Below are 15,296 nucleotides of genomic sequence, written 5' to 3'. Positions count from 1 at the left end.
GGGGTGGGGGAAGGGATTGGGTGAGCACCATGGGCTCCTTTGTCAGACCCAGGAAGGAGAGTGGGGGCAGCTACCGGAAGTAGGGGGATGAGAAGCTCCCTCCGGAATGTATGCCCCCCTCTCCCCTCCCCTCTCCTCCCCTCCCCACATGCACAGCCCCTGCACATGCTCAGTGTGCCCATGAATTGGGCTGGTTGGGGGAGGGCACTGACTGGCACCCCCACTTAAAGGGCCAGTGCCACACTTGCCTGTTCCCAACAAGGGCAATGGGACCTGGCCACCTTTCCCCCCAATACCGTTACTTCCCTTTGGACCCCCTCCTCCACTCCCTGGCAGCTTCCTCCTGCCCCAGCCCACCAATCTCTGCCCACCCCTCTCCCTCATTCCCTAATCCTATTGCAGGCAGGGTCTGTCCACTGGGCACAGGAGTTTCCACCTGGGGTCAGGCAGTTCCTGCCGGGGAAGAAAGAGGGATCCTAAGACAGGCTGGGCAGGGGTGGTGGGAGGCTTCAACGGTCACTCCCGTGAAACATATGTTCTCTGCGCTTCCCTCCCCCAGCCCAGTTGACCAAGAGGGTCCCAGAAAGCACAGGGTGTGAGGGCAGCTCTGGAAAGGCCCAGGGAGGCTGTGTCCAAGCCCAACTTCCCCAGCTAGGGCGTGTGATGTGGGGGTGGGGGTGTCTTGTAAACTGGAGCTTCCACCATTGCAGTAGGCGGAGTGGAGGCCCAGGCTTCAAGACCAAGCAGCAGGTGTGGGAACAACTGGAAGCAGCGAAGGGGGTGGGGCACCGAGGGACCCAGGCCTGGCTCCCACCCACAGCTGAGCCGGTTCTCTCCAATGCTAAGCCCCAGCTCTGGCCCCAGGACGATCTCCTCTCTGCACACCCTTTACCCAGGAATGAGGGAGCCAGACGGGGGGAGGGGCGGACAGGGACCCTTTTCACGGACCCCTCCCATTTGGGTTCAGGCCCTCCCACACGCCTGGCTAGCATCCTCTCCTTTGTTCTCTCCTTGCCCCACCCGCCCTCCAGCGGGGTGAGGTGGGGGTGTGGGAATTAACCCACCGAGGTGCTGCCCTGTTTGCGTCCTTCAGCCTTTTATGTGTAAGGGGGATGTTGGAGGAGCAGCTGGCAGCTTTCCTGCCTCCAGGCTCCTCAGCTTCTGGGCCAAGAAGGGCCAAACTCTTCACCTGCCCCTCCCTGGCATGACCAGCCCACAATGCGCCCCCAGCACCCTCACCCACACCCCTCCGCCGACACTCCAGCAGCCCTTTGGAATCTTTTCTCACCTCCTAGACACACACACACAGAGGCACCTCCGGGTAAACAACCTTTGTCCACCTTTGTCCCGGGCCTCCTCTCTCCCTCGGGCTCCATGCTGAGGAATGCAGCTGGGAGGCTGCCAGCAAATGCCAAGGGGCCTCTGGGTCCCAGGCTAGCACCCCACAGGGGCAGGCAGGCCTCCAGAGGCTCTCCTGGAATCCAAAATGCCACTTCCTCGCTAAGCCTCCGGTTTCCCGTCTGCAAAGTGGGGATGATCATTCCTGCTGCCCTTCCTGACTGAGCTGTCTTGAGAACCCAGGGTTCCAGGGGCAGGTCTCCCAGGATGGGATTTTGCTTTCTCTTGAAACCCATGCGTTCCTAGAATCTGTTCTGTGTTTCATTGTAGGAGGCTCTGGCCAGGCCTGGGTGTGGCAGGATAGAAATGAAAGTTGTCCTGGCAACACACAAGATTTCATCAACATTTCCATCACCAGCAGCTCCTGGGCCGAGCCTCATCTTGCCCAATGTGGCCTGTCAAGATGAGGGCCTGGAAGAGAAGCCAGACTGGGCAGCCAGGCCTCTGCCCCTCCCCTTGCCTGGTGGCACAGCCAGCACTGGCTCACTGGTGAGTTGACTAATTTCCTCCGCCACCACTAATTGTCCATGTTCATTGCTGCCTGACACCCAACACCAGCCTGCAAGGGAACCAGGAGGGGATGGAAGAGACAGGGTGTCTGGGGAAGGGTGGGTCTGAGTGTGAGGGGGTGGGTGAGCTTGTCTGAGAGCCTGATGCTGGCTGGTGGTATCTGTGTTACCCAGGCTGACCCAGCTCTCTCTGATGTAGACAGGCGAGGACCTCACACACTGCAGAGAGAATTCACACCCACATGATGAGGCTGAGAGGAGCAGGACACACAGACACATGGCAGGCACCAGGAGAGCCAGGCTGCTCTGCTCTGCTCTGCTGGGGATCCATGCGCTGTCCCCCTCTGTCTCTTGACTTTATTTTCCACCAGGAGAGCGCCTCCCTTAGTACCCTTGGGAGGTAAGGGACAAACACAAACACATGATGACTAACCTCAGGCCCAACCCCCTGCAGAGAGGGGTTAAGGTTGGGGGTTGTCAAGAACAAGGAGGCACAAGGCACCCAGAACCCGTCTAGTCCAGCCTTTAAACTGTGGGGAGAATACAGGGAGCTCAGGAGCAAACTCTGAAGGAACCCCTGGGCCTGGGTCTTCTCCGAAAACCCCCATTCTCTCCTCCAGGGAAAGCTCACAGCTCCTCACAGAGATCTGGTATCTTGAGCGTCAGTTTCTGGCCAGAACTGGGGGCTCCTGACTGAACTCCCTCCCACCTAGAAAACCTTCTGTGCAGTCTGATTGCTCCAACACCCACAGAGCAGGATTCAGGTATCCTGGAGACCTTGGGAGGTCCCCATCCAGAGGTCTGCTGTCCTGCCAGGCTTGGGGCAGCAGGGACTGGGACCCCACTCAGACCTCTCTGGGGCAAATGTTTTGGTTCTCACGACAGCCCTAGTGAAATCAATCCTAGACACTCCCATCTGGTCCCACCAAGGCCATTTAATTTCTCTGTAAAGGGTAGGTGACACAAAAGAGCCAACTATGGAAACGGTGAGGTGGGAGTCTGAACCGATTTAGCTGTTCTCAGGGGGCACAGGGTGTTGACGGTGGCCACCTGCCTCCTTGAGACCCAGCTGGGCCTGAGTGTGCACGAAATGGGACCTTCATCTCGGGTCCACCAGGCTGGGAGGCACCCCCTAGGTACCCGGCTCCTCATCACAGCGGCAGCCCTCTCGGTTCCACATCTGATTCTCCTGACGAAGCCGCTGGTTTTCCGTCCGGAGCCTCTCCACCTCGGCAGCCAGCTCCTCCACCTGGCGGCAGGACTGCTGGCCGGTGCACGCCTGCAGCTGCTGCAGCCTCCTAGTCTCCTCCTCCGCCTGCGACAGCCGCTTCTCCAGCTCCAGGTAGTCTCGCACCAGCTCCTGCTTGCTGCGGCCCTGCAGGCTCTCGGTGTGGAAGCGCTCGTAAGTCTCAGAGAAGTCCTTCCGCTGGAACTCACCGTGCGCTCGGCCCCGCCCATCACTGTCCCCGGCCTCACTCTCCCCACTGGAACCTGGGTGGGAGATACCATGGGGCACATCCAAGTTGGGCTCCTCCGGGTCTCTGTCATTCATTAGGAACTGGGTGGTGTTGTAGGGGGCCACGGGCTGGCCTTTGGCGAACATCTCCTCGCGGACCCGTGAGGCCCTCTGGCTTTGCCTCTCATCCCGCTGTTGTTTCTCAGCCCAGCTCAGCTCCAGGTAGGGTCGCCAGTGCCTTTTGCGCTTCGACGGCCGCCGACGGTGTTTCTTCCGGGCCAGCACAGCCTCTGCTGAGCAGCCCCCTGGGCTCTGGGTCCGGGGACTCCTACTGTTCCAGCCCAAGCCACCGACAGCCCCAGCAAGATCTTCATCCTCTGAGTGGCTCTCCATCCGCGGTGTCAGGGGCAGGGAACCACCAGAGTCATGAGGCTCAGGGGGTGTTTGGGGGCTCCCTGGGGCATCAGAGGTCTAAAGAGAGGGAGGAGGAAGAAGGATGGATCAGACAGCCTGTCCTTGGAGGTGGAACCCTTCCCTCTCTACCCAGCCTGAAGCCAACCTTCCCACACTCAGCTAACTTGGTCACTCTTAGCCCCTCAACCTTTTGCAACCATTTGTTTACAAAGTGACCTGTCTACTATCTGTCCCCCAACCTTCCCCAAGTAAACTCATGGTGAGAGCAGGAATTTTGCCTGTGTGTTTCACTCTGCAATTTCAATGCCTAGAATAATACCTGGCACTGAGGAGGAGTTCCATAAATACTGTCCAAATGAGTAAAGTAGGAGAAGAAGAAAACTGGGATAGAAGATGGATCTTGATGCATTCGCTTGATCAGAAGCCCAAATGGCACCGGCTCTTCCCAGAAAACCTGACTTTCAAACACAGCTGGCTTCATGGGCAGGTGACCTGTGAAGTCCCACAGAGGCCCCACACCTGGCTTCATGCTGTCCTTGTCTTAAACATATTATTCAAAAAAAACCCCTTATTTTTATTTTATTTCATTTTTTGAGACGGAGTCTCGCTCTGTCACCCAGGCTGGAGTGCAGTGGCACAATCTCGGCTCACTGTAACCTCTGCCTCCGGAATTCTCCAGCCTCAGCCTCCCGTGTAGCTGGGATCACAGGCACGTGCCACCATGCCTGGCTAATTTTTTGTATTTTTAGTAGAGGCAGGGTTTCACCATGTTGGCCAGCCTAGTCTTAAACTCCTGACCTCAAGTGATCCACCCGCCTCAGCCTCCCAAAGTGCTGGGATTACAGGCCTGAGCCACCACGCTGAGCCTAAAAAAACTTATTTTAGGCCTTGCGCAGTGGCTCACACCTGTAATCTCAGCACTTTGGGAGGCTGAGGTGGGCGGATCACCTAAGGTCAGGAGTTCGAGACTAGGCTGGCCAACATGGTGAAACCCTATGTCTACGAAAAATACAAAAATGAGCCGGGCGTAGTGGCGCGTGCCTGTGATCCCAGCTACGCGGGAGGCTGAGGCTGGAGAATATGGGCGGTGGAAGTTGCAGTGGGCCAAGATTGCACCACTGCACTCCAGCCTGGGTGACAGAGCGAGACTCCATCTCAAAAACAAACAAACAGCCTGGGCAGGGTGGCTCACACCTGTAATCCCAGCACTTTGGGAGGCCAAGATGGGTGGATCACAAGGTCAGGAGATCGAGACTATCCTAGTTAACGCGGTGAAACCCCATCTCTACTAAAAATACAAAAAAATTAGCCGGGTGTGATGGCGGGCGCCTATAGTCCCAGCTAGCCGGGACGTGGAGCTTGCAGTGAGCTGAGATCGCGCCACTGCACTTCAGCCTGGGCGACAGAGTGAGACTCCATCTCGAAACAAACAAACAAACAAAAAAGACTCTTATTTTTAGAGACAGGGTCTTACTCTGTTGCCCAGGCAAGAATGCAGTGGTGCAATAACTCCCTGCAGCCTCAAACTCCAGGACTCAAGCAATCCTCCTGCCTTAGCCTCTCAAGTAAGTGGATCTACAGGCATGCGCCACCACACCTGGCCACTGTCTTTAACTTTTTAATAATTTTTGAATACGGTGCCCTTTTGCACTGGGCCCCACAAATTATGCAGCTGATCCTGCTTCCAGCCATTTGCATGGCTTTTTTTTCATCTTTTTGTGTGTGTGTGTGAGAGTCTCGCTCTGTTGCCCAGGCTGGAGTGCAGTGGTGCCATCTAGGCTCACTGCAACCTCCGCCTCCCGGGTTCAAGCGATTCTCCTGCCTCAGCCTCCTGAGTAGCTGGGACTACAGGCATGCACCACCATGCCAGGCTAATTTTAGTATTTTTAGTACAGATGGGGTTTCACCGTGTTGGCCAGGCTGGTCTGGAACTCCTGACCTCAAGTAATCTGCCCACCTTGGCCTCCCAAAGTGCTGGGATTATAGGCATGAGCCACTGCACCTGGGCTTTTTTTTTTTTTTTTTTTTTTTTGAGACGGAGTCTCGCTCTGTCGCCCAGGCTGGAGTGCAGTGGCCCGACCTCGGCTCACTGCAACCTCCACCTCCCAGGTTCAAGCAATTCTCCTGCCTCAGCCTCCAGAGTAGCTGGGATCACAGGCGCCCACTACCATGCCCAGCTAATTTTTTGTATTTTTAGTAGAGATGGGGTTTCACCATGTTGGCCAGGCTGGTCTCAAACTCCTGACATCAAGTGATCCACCTGCCTCGGCCTCCCAAAGTACTTGGATTACAGGCGTGAGCCACCACCGCCAGCCACCTGTTTTCATCTTTTAGAGCTTAGTTCCAATGTCACTTCCTCAGGGAGCCCCTCCTTGACCACCCTACCTAAAGTAGAATCCCCCATCTCCCCTCCCTAGTGATTCTATCACGTCACACAGTTAGCACATAGCGTTTAGCATATGGCCATTTAACATCTGTCTTCCTCATGTGAGAACGCATCTTGTCTGTCTGTCCAAGTCACCACTATATTCCTATGCACAGCACAAGGGCAGTGCTCAGTAAATATCTGTTAAGTGGACTAAAGCTTATAGGATAGGGAGATCCAAAAGATATTGGGAAATAAGACTTACGGCCGGGTGTAGTGGCTCATGCTGGTAATCCTAGCACTTTGGGAGGCCAAGGAGGGTGGATTGCTCAAGCCCAGGAGTTCAAGACCAGCCTGGGCAACATGGCGAAACCCCATCTCTACCAAAAATTACAAAAAATTAGCCAAGCATGGTGGTGAGCACCTGTAATCCCAGCTACTTGGGAGGCTGAAGTGGGAGGATCACTTGAGCCCAGAAGGTTGAGGCTGCAGTGAGCTGTGATCGCGCCACTGCACTCCAGCCTGAGTGACAGAGCTGGAGTCTCAAAAAAAAAAAAAAAAAAAAAAAAAAAGACTCCCCTTCTCTATCCTTCTGGCATAAAGAAGATGCAGTGGGCCGGGCGTGGTGGCTCATGCCTGTAATCCCAGCACTTTGGGAGGCCAAGGCTGGTAGATCACCTGAGTTCAGGAGTTTGAGACCAGCCTGGCCAACATGGCCAAACCCCATCTCTACTAAAAATACAAAAAAATTGGCCGGGCGTGGTGGCATGCACCTGTAATCCCAGCTACTCGGGAGGCTGAGGTAGGAGAATCGCTTGAACCTGGGAGGCAGAGGTTGCAGTGAGGCGAGATCACGCCACTGCACTCCAGCCTGGGCAACAGAGTAAGACTCTGTCTCAAAAAATAAAATAAAATAATTAAATTAAATTAAATAATAAAATAAAATAAAATGATGGATCATATTTATTCCAGGCAGAAGCTGGTAGGTGGTATCACTCTCCAATATGAATGGCAGGAAAGAGATCCTCTCCAAGGAGAGGGAGGGTCAGCCTCCAGTCTGCAGTGAGAGAGTTCCAGAACTTATCTAAGAGGTAGAAAGGCTGTCAAGAGAGTGTATGTTCAGGGCATCTGTTTATCTCTGTTGTAGGAAGGGTGGGAGTACTGGGTGTGGGAGATGGGAAATGAATTGCTCTAAGTTTGTGGTTTGGGCAATTTCTAATAATAACCACTACCACTGGTATGTTGTTGAATAATATGCAACGCAGCTCAGAGACATGTGAGCATGGTCCATGCACACAGGGTGTGTACTGAGGAATGTGGTGTATGCGCGGCCCTTAAGAGCCAGGCATATGTCATGTGTGTTTTGCAGACTCTGAAGAGAATTTCAGGGAAAAGGAGGTATGTCAGGGTGTGTATGTGTGTGGGGTATGTATGTATGTGGAGTTTGTTGTGTTACTTCACCTGCAGGGAGATCACCAAATATAAGCAATAGCCCTTGTCTCCACCAGTGGCTTGGGCCAAATGAGACAGAGCTGTTGCCCCACCTGGGACAGGCAAGGCCACTGGGACGCCAAGGCATGGTGGCTTGTTGGTGTGCACAATCAGTCACATGCTCCCAGCCCTCAGTAAAAGTGCCCTGTTGATCCTCCACCCTCACCCAAGCGAGCCCAGCCCCCTAGCCTTACCTGCTGCCTCCCTCCTGAAGACTTGGCCCTCTATCACCATGTCCGCTACTGTAGATAAGCTGTGTGACCTGGCTGAACATTGTAGCCCTGACACGTCATGAATTCTGAATTCAGTCAATCCAGAAAACACGGAATAGGCTAGGCAGGGTGGGTCAGAAGCTCTCTGACCCCTGTCCTAAGCCCCCTGCTCATCTATAGGGAGTCATGGACTAAGGAAGAATGGGTAAGGGCAGGTAGTGAGAGAATACGGGCTGAACAAGCATGGGTTCCTGTTGCCAGGTTGGGAAGTGCCATCCTCTGAGGGCCTGATATAATCTTTCTCTCTCCTCTTTCGTGGGTTATATCCTACCCCCACCTCCATTACAAATTATTATTATTTTTGAGAAAGTCTGACTTTGTCACCCAGGCTGGAGTGCAATGGCGTTATCTCAGCTCAGTGCAACCTCTGCCTCCTGGGTTCAAGTGATTATCATGCCTCAGCCTCCCAAGCAGCTGGGATTACAGGCATGCACCACCACGCCAGGCTAATTTCAGGGTTTTTTTTTTTTTTTTTTTGAGACAGAGTCTCGCTCTGTTGCCCAGGCTGGAGTGCAGGGGCGTGTGATCTCAGCTCACTGCAACCTCTGCCTCCCAGTTTCAAGCGATTCTCCTGCCTCAGCCTCCCAACTAGCTGGGATTATAGAAATGTGCCACCCCGCCTGGCTAATTTTGTATTTTTAGTAGAGATGGGGTTTCTCCATGTTGGTCAGGCTGGTCTCGAACTCCTGACCTCAGGTGTCTGCCCACCTCGGCCTCCCAAAGTGCTGGGATTACAGGCGTGAGCCACTGCACCCAGCTTCTAGCTTTTTTTTTTTTTTTTTTTTGAGAGAGCTTTTTTTTTTTTTTTTTGAGAGAGTTTTGCTCTTGTTGCCCACGCTAGAGTGCAATGGCGCAATCTCAGCTCACTGCAATCTCTGCCTCACGAGTTCAAGTGATTCTCCTGCTTCAGCCTCCTGAGTTGCTGGGATTACAGCCGCCTGTCATTACGCCCATCTAATTTTTGTATTTTTAGTAGAGACAGAGTTTCACCATGTTGGCCAGGCTGGTCTCGAACTCTTGACCTCAGGTGATCCACCCGCCTCAGCCTCCAAAAGTGCTAGGATTACAGGCGTGAGCCACTGCACCTAGCCTGTTTTTGTTTTTGTTTCTTTTTTGAGATGGAGTGTCACTCTGTCACCCAGGCTAAAGTGCAGTGGTGTGATCTCAGCTCACTGCAACCTCTGCATCCCGGGTTCAAGTGATTCTCGTGCATCAGCCTCCTGAGTAGCTGGTATTACAGGCATATACCACCATGCCCAGCTAATTTTTGTATTTTTAGTAGAGATGAGGTTTCACCATGTTGGCCAGGCTGGTCTTGAACTCCTGGTCTCAAGTGAATTGCCTGCCTGGGTCCATTCCAAATTACAAACCAAAAACTCTTCTTCCTGCTTCAGACTTAGTTCTTAGCCTGGACAAAATGTAAATGTTCAACCCAGTCCCTCCATGCCCTCTTTGGACTTGAGGTCAAGGCAATGTTCTGTTGTCAGAGGCCCTAAGTTTAAACCCTGGGTCTGTTGCTTGTAGACAGCATGATTCTGGAACAGGTATTTCAGGTCTCAGAACCTTAGCTTCTGGGAATTGGAAATAATTCGTACCTGAAAGGGTTACTAGGATTTTTTTTTTTTTTTGAGACGGAGTCTCGCTCTGACGTCCAGGCTGGAGTGCAATTGCGAGATCTTGGCTCACTGCAACCTCTGCCCCCTGAGTTCAAGCGATTCTCCTGCCTCAACCTCCCAAGTAGCTGGGATCACAGGCATGTGCCACCACTATGCCAGGCTAATATTGCATTTTCAGTACAGACAGGGTTTCGCCATGTTGGTCAGGCTGGTCTCGAACTCCTGACCTCAGGTGATCCACCCACCTAGGCCTCCCAAAGTGCTGGGATTACAGGTGTGAGCCACCGCACCCGGCCAGTTACTAAGATTTCATAAGCTAGCATAGACTGGGATTCCGGCCTATTGCCTAGTGCATAGTACGGACTCGTCAAAATATTGGTTTTCCAAATCTACCAACACATCTGAGACAAGAAGTTTGGATCTCAGCTGTGGGACCCATGCTCGGGGTACTCGGGTGGGCAGGAGGGCAGGGACTTACCTTGGCCTCCTCCAGGGCCACTGGTGACTCTGCATTACAGACGGTCTGGTTCGGAGCGGCCATCATCTTCCGTTCCAAATCTTTCAGCAGACGCCTGGAACTAGTGACACCTGCTTTGAACAACAACAGAAACCTAAATTCTGAAGGAACGTTCTCACGAATACTCTGGCTGCCCAGAATTGTTTGCCCAGGCAGTGGCAGCCATTTTGTACCCCAGCCCTTCATACCCTTATTCTCAAATGCAGGCCCCGAAGGCTGCCTCCACCGCTGGTTTTCACACCTCCAGCCAGCAAGGGGCCAAATGGGATTCAGGGGCCGTCTTCCCTGTCCTGCTCCTCGGGTCCCTCACCAGGACTCATGTCCCGTACTGTCCTCCTGGAAGTCACCGAGGCCCAGGCTGGCAGCCAGTAAGCCAGGTGTAAGTTTTGTTTCCCCAACCACCAAAGGGGAAAAGGAGGACTGCCTGGGGAGGCTGGGAGTGCAGCGGGGCTGCTGCTGCCACGGGAGAACATGGAGCAAGCTCAGGAGTCCTTCCCCACTGTCTCCAGGGGCCCCAATCTTGATGCAGCCCTGCACCCCCAACTTTCTCCCCAAGCTGGGCTCCAAAGGCCAGAAGCACAGCTGGGACCTGGGCCAGCCTAGTGCTGAGGCCTTTTCCTCTAAGGTCCTGGCCTGCCTCCCTCCTTCCTCTCAGAAAGGGAAACAGGGGAAAGGGGAAAGAGGTCTTTGCGCTACATGCAGCTGGGAGGGAAACCCAACTGGGATAAGGATGGATTTCTTGGAAGAGGGAAGATAGTCATGGAAAGAGGTTTTACAAAGGTGGAACTGACCTATTCGCTGTCAAGGGCTATACACACCACTACATCTGTGTGTCTTTCTGTGCGACTGCCTGTCGGTGCAATTCCCAACGCCTGAGCCCTACCTCTCGCTGCAGTTGCAGCAGCTCTGGTCAAGCCGCTCAGGCCACTAAGATGGGGGGAGGAGAGAGCTTGGATGCGCGGTGCCGGCTGGGGATTGTAGTTCTTCTAGCCTGAAAAGCGATCCAAGCGCCTGTAACGTCAACAACCACACCCGAGACTCCAAAACCCATCTACCCTTGCGCGGGGGTAAACCGCGCGCGCATCGCTGCCTTCTTTGATTGGTCAAGCCTTCTGCCAATATTCTCGCTTTTGGCAACGATTAGCTGTGAGGGAGCAAAACTGGACCCGCCTTCTCCGAACTCAATTAAAGAGTTCATTGATGGCGTTAATCTTTACGGGGCAGAAAATAGATCCGGCTAAGATGGGCGGGGCAGTAGGCGCGGAGGGATCCTTGGCCTTTGAGGAAGGCGACGAGAAGATCGGCGGCCATCGCCGCCATTTTGGGCTGGGAGGAGGCAGCGGAGGGACTCGCTGCGCAGTGAGAGCACCCCGTGGGGGGTGGTCCGGGCGCGGGGAGAGGCCGGGCCGAGTGGGCTGCCTGAAGTGGCGGCGCCGGGAGACGGCGGGAAGTGGGACCGGGGGCCAGGGAGGGTGAAGGTTGGAGTCTCCCCGGCCGAGCCCGGTCCTCAAACCGTCCCGGCAGCCCCGCAGCCTCGCCTCTCACAGAGTGCGGGGTTCTTCGGTAATTACCGCGTGTTTCCCGAGACCCCAGCAGGGGAAAGGCTGGTGAAACGGCCCCCCTCTGCCGTCCTTCCACAGGGGCGCGGATCCTGAGGCCGAGCTCTGCCAACTTCCCTCCCCACCCCCATTCGGCCTGGGTATGGCGGCGAGGCCCTGCACAGAGGGACTCCCACTTCGACTGGAGAGGTGGGGGCGACGCCAGATTCCAGAGGCTGGCGCCGCGGGGGAGGGCGGAGGTCGCAGGTCTGGCCACAAGTCGGCGTGGCAGTCAGCTGGAGGCTCCGAGAGCGGAGATCCCAGTGCACCCACCTTACCTCGCTTACACCAAAGCGCCATCTCGCCGCCCGGGGTGTGAAAAACCACGGCCCTCTTAAACTACTGTAGCAACCACTAATTCCCCCTGGGACCAGCTAGAGAGGGGCACGTGGAAACCTTCACGAGCTCGGTGCCTGAAGGTCTCTGAGGCGCTTGCCCTCAAGTTCTCTCCCATTCAGCCCCGATTCTCCGGACAACCTGACCTAGCATGTCGCCAGCCTCTTGGTGAAACGCCTAAAGTGTGCTGCCCCACTTCTCTTGAAAGTTTACACCGAAGGGATGAGGTTTTGCCCTTTACAGGGTTGGGGCACAAAGTCGGAGTCCCTGCGGCTCCGAAATAGAAATGGAGTTGCCCATTTCGTATGCTTCTTCAACATCTGCTTGCATTTTGAAATCCGAGTCTTAACTTTTACAAAACTTTTAGAGAAATGGCTGCCCTCCTAGAGGGAAAAACGAACTACAGTAATTCCAATTCCAATGTAATCTTTGTAAGATTACAAAATCTTTCCAGTTTAAAGATTTTTCTTTTCCCACAGACTAAACAAAATCAGAGTATTTTGTGTTCTACTGGTGCATTGTTACTAGGTAACCTCTATTTTTTGAAATTCCAAGTAATTGAAGGATCACTTTTGTAGATCCTAAATGCTACCAAAATAGAAACTGCAGTTTTTATCTACTTCATATGTATAGCGTTTAAGAGATGAGGAGAACTGCTTTGAAAGAATAAACTCTTAACCTTACATTATAGCTGTAGCAGCTTCTTAAAGATTGAAATTTGATGTGAAGTTCTTTTATTGAATTGCAGGTTAAATCATCTTATTTCCTACTGCTTGAAATCTAAATCCAGAGAGATTTGTGGCTCAAGGATATCTTCAAATAAAAGTTTGATTGCTAAAATGTCAGTTAAAATTATGCCTAGGTAGGTGCTGAAGTAGGAGAGGCTTTGACGTAGCAGCGTGACTGGTAGTGAATTTTGTGGGTACCTTGTGATGAGTCTCATTATCAGTTACAAATGGTCAAAACATGCCTAAGCCTTCAGCCTTACTAAAAGTTTTCCAGAACTTGGCCCGGCGCGGTGGCTCACGCCTGTAATCCCAGCCCTTTGGGAGGTGGAGGTGGGTGGATCACTTGAAGTCAGGAGTTTGAGACCAACCTGGCCAACATGGTGAAGCCCCTTCTCTACTAAAAATACAAAATTAGCCGGGTATGGTGGTGTGTGCCTGTAATCCCAGCTACTCGGGAGGCTGAGGCAGGAGAATCGCTTGAACCCGGGAGGCAGAGTTTGCCATGAGCCTCTCACCGTTGCACTCCAGCCTGGGTGACAGAGTAAGACTCCGTCTCAAAAAAAAAAAAAAAAAAAAAAGTTTTCCAGAACTGAAGTTCTGTTCCTCCTATTAATAATTTTTCTTCAGTTGGAGTGACAACTCCATAGCATTAACTTTTTTCCCTCTACTCCCCAGATGTCTTACAACTGGATTACAAAATAGGATCATCATTGACTAGGGTCCTCAATCCAAAACTGGAACCACTTACTCCTAACTGAAGCTTCAGTACACTTGATGCCTACTGTGGGTTGATTTTTTACCTACATATGACATGTTGGCTCTACACTGATCAAGAGATGTGAGTTTAAAAAAGCTAACTAACTTGGTAGGACTTAAACAGTCATAGGAGCAGAAAAGGCTTTTAAAGATGATCTTTGTGGGTCTTCTGTCAAGAATTTAATGGGGGAGGATCCTAGACACTTGGGATTCATCCTCCATTATGAAGTAATCTAGTGAAACTTTTGGATGCTACTGAGTGGCAAATACTGTACCAGCAGCAGACATTTGTTACTCATTTGTAAATGAAACTTACTATCCTTAAGGTTGACCCACAAGCTTTTCCATTCTTTGCTAAGAAAAATTGGGAATAGGCCGGGCACAGTGGCTCACGCCTGTAATCCCAGCACTTTGGGAGGCCAAGGCGGGCAGATCACGAGGTCAAGAGATTGAGACCGTCCTGGCAGACATGGTGAGACCCCACCTCTACTAAAAATACAAAAATTAGCTGAGTGTGGTGGTGCGCGCCTGTAGTCCTAGCTACTTGGGAGGCTGAGGCAGGAGAATTGCTTGAACCCCGGGGGTGGAGGTTGCAGTAAGCTGAGATCGCACCACTGCACTCCAGCCTGGGTGACAGAGCAAGACTCTTGTCTCAAAAAAAAAAAAAAAGAAAAGAAAAATTGGGAATAAAACCGGCTTATTAATGGCCTCCTGGTTATCTAAGGAAAACACAGGACTGAAGGACTGAAAATTAGGAACTCCAAGCTCTGTTTCTGTGTGTGCTGCCCTTGACTTGGTTGACTTGGCCGACTTGGCCAGAGGCCAAATACTGATGATGAGGCCAAACTGGTCATTTTGCTGCTTAGTCTGTTGTTCATCTACTGTTCAACCAGACTTTCAACTTCCTCTTCAGCTCTCCCCTCTCAGATGAGTTGCATTATGCTTTTATGACAAATTCTACAAACTCTATGTTCATTTGAAAATGGTATCAGTTCTGTCTCCCTCATAAATACCTACAAGAGTAACTAGTCTTAAGTCGCTATGTAAACACCTATTCCCTGTAACTTTGTTATATGAGAACTTCACAAGGAATGCTTCATAGATCACTGGGGCAGTTGGAAAGCCTGCCTTACCAAAGTGTGGCCTTAGTTGTCCACAGCATCACAAAAGAGCCATCCAAGTAGGCTGAATGAGGATCAGTCTCTCAGGGTGCCCACTGGTTGTGGCTGTGAAGTCCTGGACACTCATTTTGCCTGATGGCCAAGTCCTAGGGATCAGTGACTATGTGTGAGTAGGATTCGTTGACAGAGGTAGGAGTTGTTTTTTTTTTCCCCTACTGCCTGTATAATTGCAGAAAAGGAGTGATTCTTTACAGTAATTCCCCCTCTTCGGGATGAAGATGGTTGCTTCTGTTTGGTTTCCACAGTTAATCAATTTTTTTTCTTTTCTTTTGAGATGGTATCTTGCTCTGTCTCCCAGGCTGGAGTGCAGTGGCGTGATTTCCGCCCACTGCAACCTCCACCTCCCAGGTTTAAGCGATTCTCCTGCCTCAGCCTTCCACGTAGCTAGGATTACAGGCACTTGCCACCATGCCTGGCTAATTTTTGTATTTTATTATTATTTTTTTTTTTGAGACGGAGTTTCGCCTAGTTGCCAAGGCTGGAGCGCGATGGCGTGATCTCGGCTCACCACAACCTCCACCTCCTGGGTTCAAGCGATTCTCCTGCCTCAGCCTCCCGAGGAGCTGGGACTATAGGCATGCGCCACCCATGCACGGCTAGTTTTGTATTTTTAGTAGAGATGGGGTTTCTCCATGTTGGTCAGGCTGTCTTGAACTCCC

The 15,296-nt window shown here is 52.4% G+C and overlaps 1 protein-coding gene and 1 long non-coding RNA gene across 13 annotated transcripts; one reads left to right on the top strand and one right to left on the bottom strand.

The window, feature by feature from the left end:
- The first annotated feature begins 874 nt into the window (after positions 1-874).
- Positions 875-3,543, top strand: LOC134760572 (uncharacterized). The gene is made up of 2 exons (XR_010138332.1): positions 875-1,887; positions 2,528-3,543. It is a non-coding gene; the product is annotated as an uncharacterized LOC134760572 (long non-coding RNA).
- Positions 2,823-12,686, bottom strand: HEXIM2 (HEXIM P-TEFb complex subunit 2). Of its 12 annotated transcripts, none has more exons than XM_054537132.2 (4): positions 11,915-12,025; positions 10,000-10,109; positions 4,097-4,269; positions 2,823-3,834 (listed from the first exon to the last, which is right to left on the bottom strand). In XM_054537132.2, the coding sequence occupies exons 3-4, from the start codon at positions 4,256-4,258 to the stop codon at positions 3,040-3,042; spliced, it is 957 nt and encodes a 318-aa protein (XP_054393107.2). In that variant the 5' UTR covers positions 4,259-4,269; positions 10,000-10,109; positions 11,915-12,025; the 3' UTR covers positions 2,823-3,039. The 12 variants fall into 12 exon arrangements, with proteins under 12 accessions (XP_054393107.2, XP_054393105.2, XP_054393106.2 ...); XM_054537130.2 differs by lacking the exon at positions 11,915-12,025 and adding an exon at positions 10,830-11,290; XM_054537131.2 differs by lacking the exon at positions 11,915-12,025 and adding an exon at positions 10,922-10,939.
- Between the last annotated feature and the right edge of the window lie 2,610 nt (positions 12,687-15,296).

Source organism: Pongo abelii, chromosome 19 (assembly GCF_028885655.2).
Source record: "Pongo abelii isolate AG06213 chromosome 19, NHGRI_mPonAbe1-v2.0_pri, whole genome shotgun sequence".
Lineage (NCBI taxonomy): Eukaryota > Metazoa > Chordata > Mammalia > Primates > Hominidae > Pongo > Pongo abelii.
This window is presented reverse-complemented; position numbering and strand designations above follow the sequence as displayed.

What these genes read in the sequence shown, in the direction of transcription:
- HEXIM2 (XM_054537132.2), bottom strand. Translation starts at nt 4,258, where the DNA reads ATGAAGCCAGCTGTGTTTGAAAGTCAGGTTTTCTGGGAAGAGCCGGTG. An exon ending in GAACTCCTCCTCAGTGCCAG is followed by an intron (nt 3,835 to 4,096) that starts GTATTATTCTAG and finishes CCCTCTCTTTAG; the next exon opens with ACCTCTGATGCCCCAGGGAG.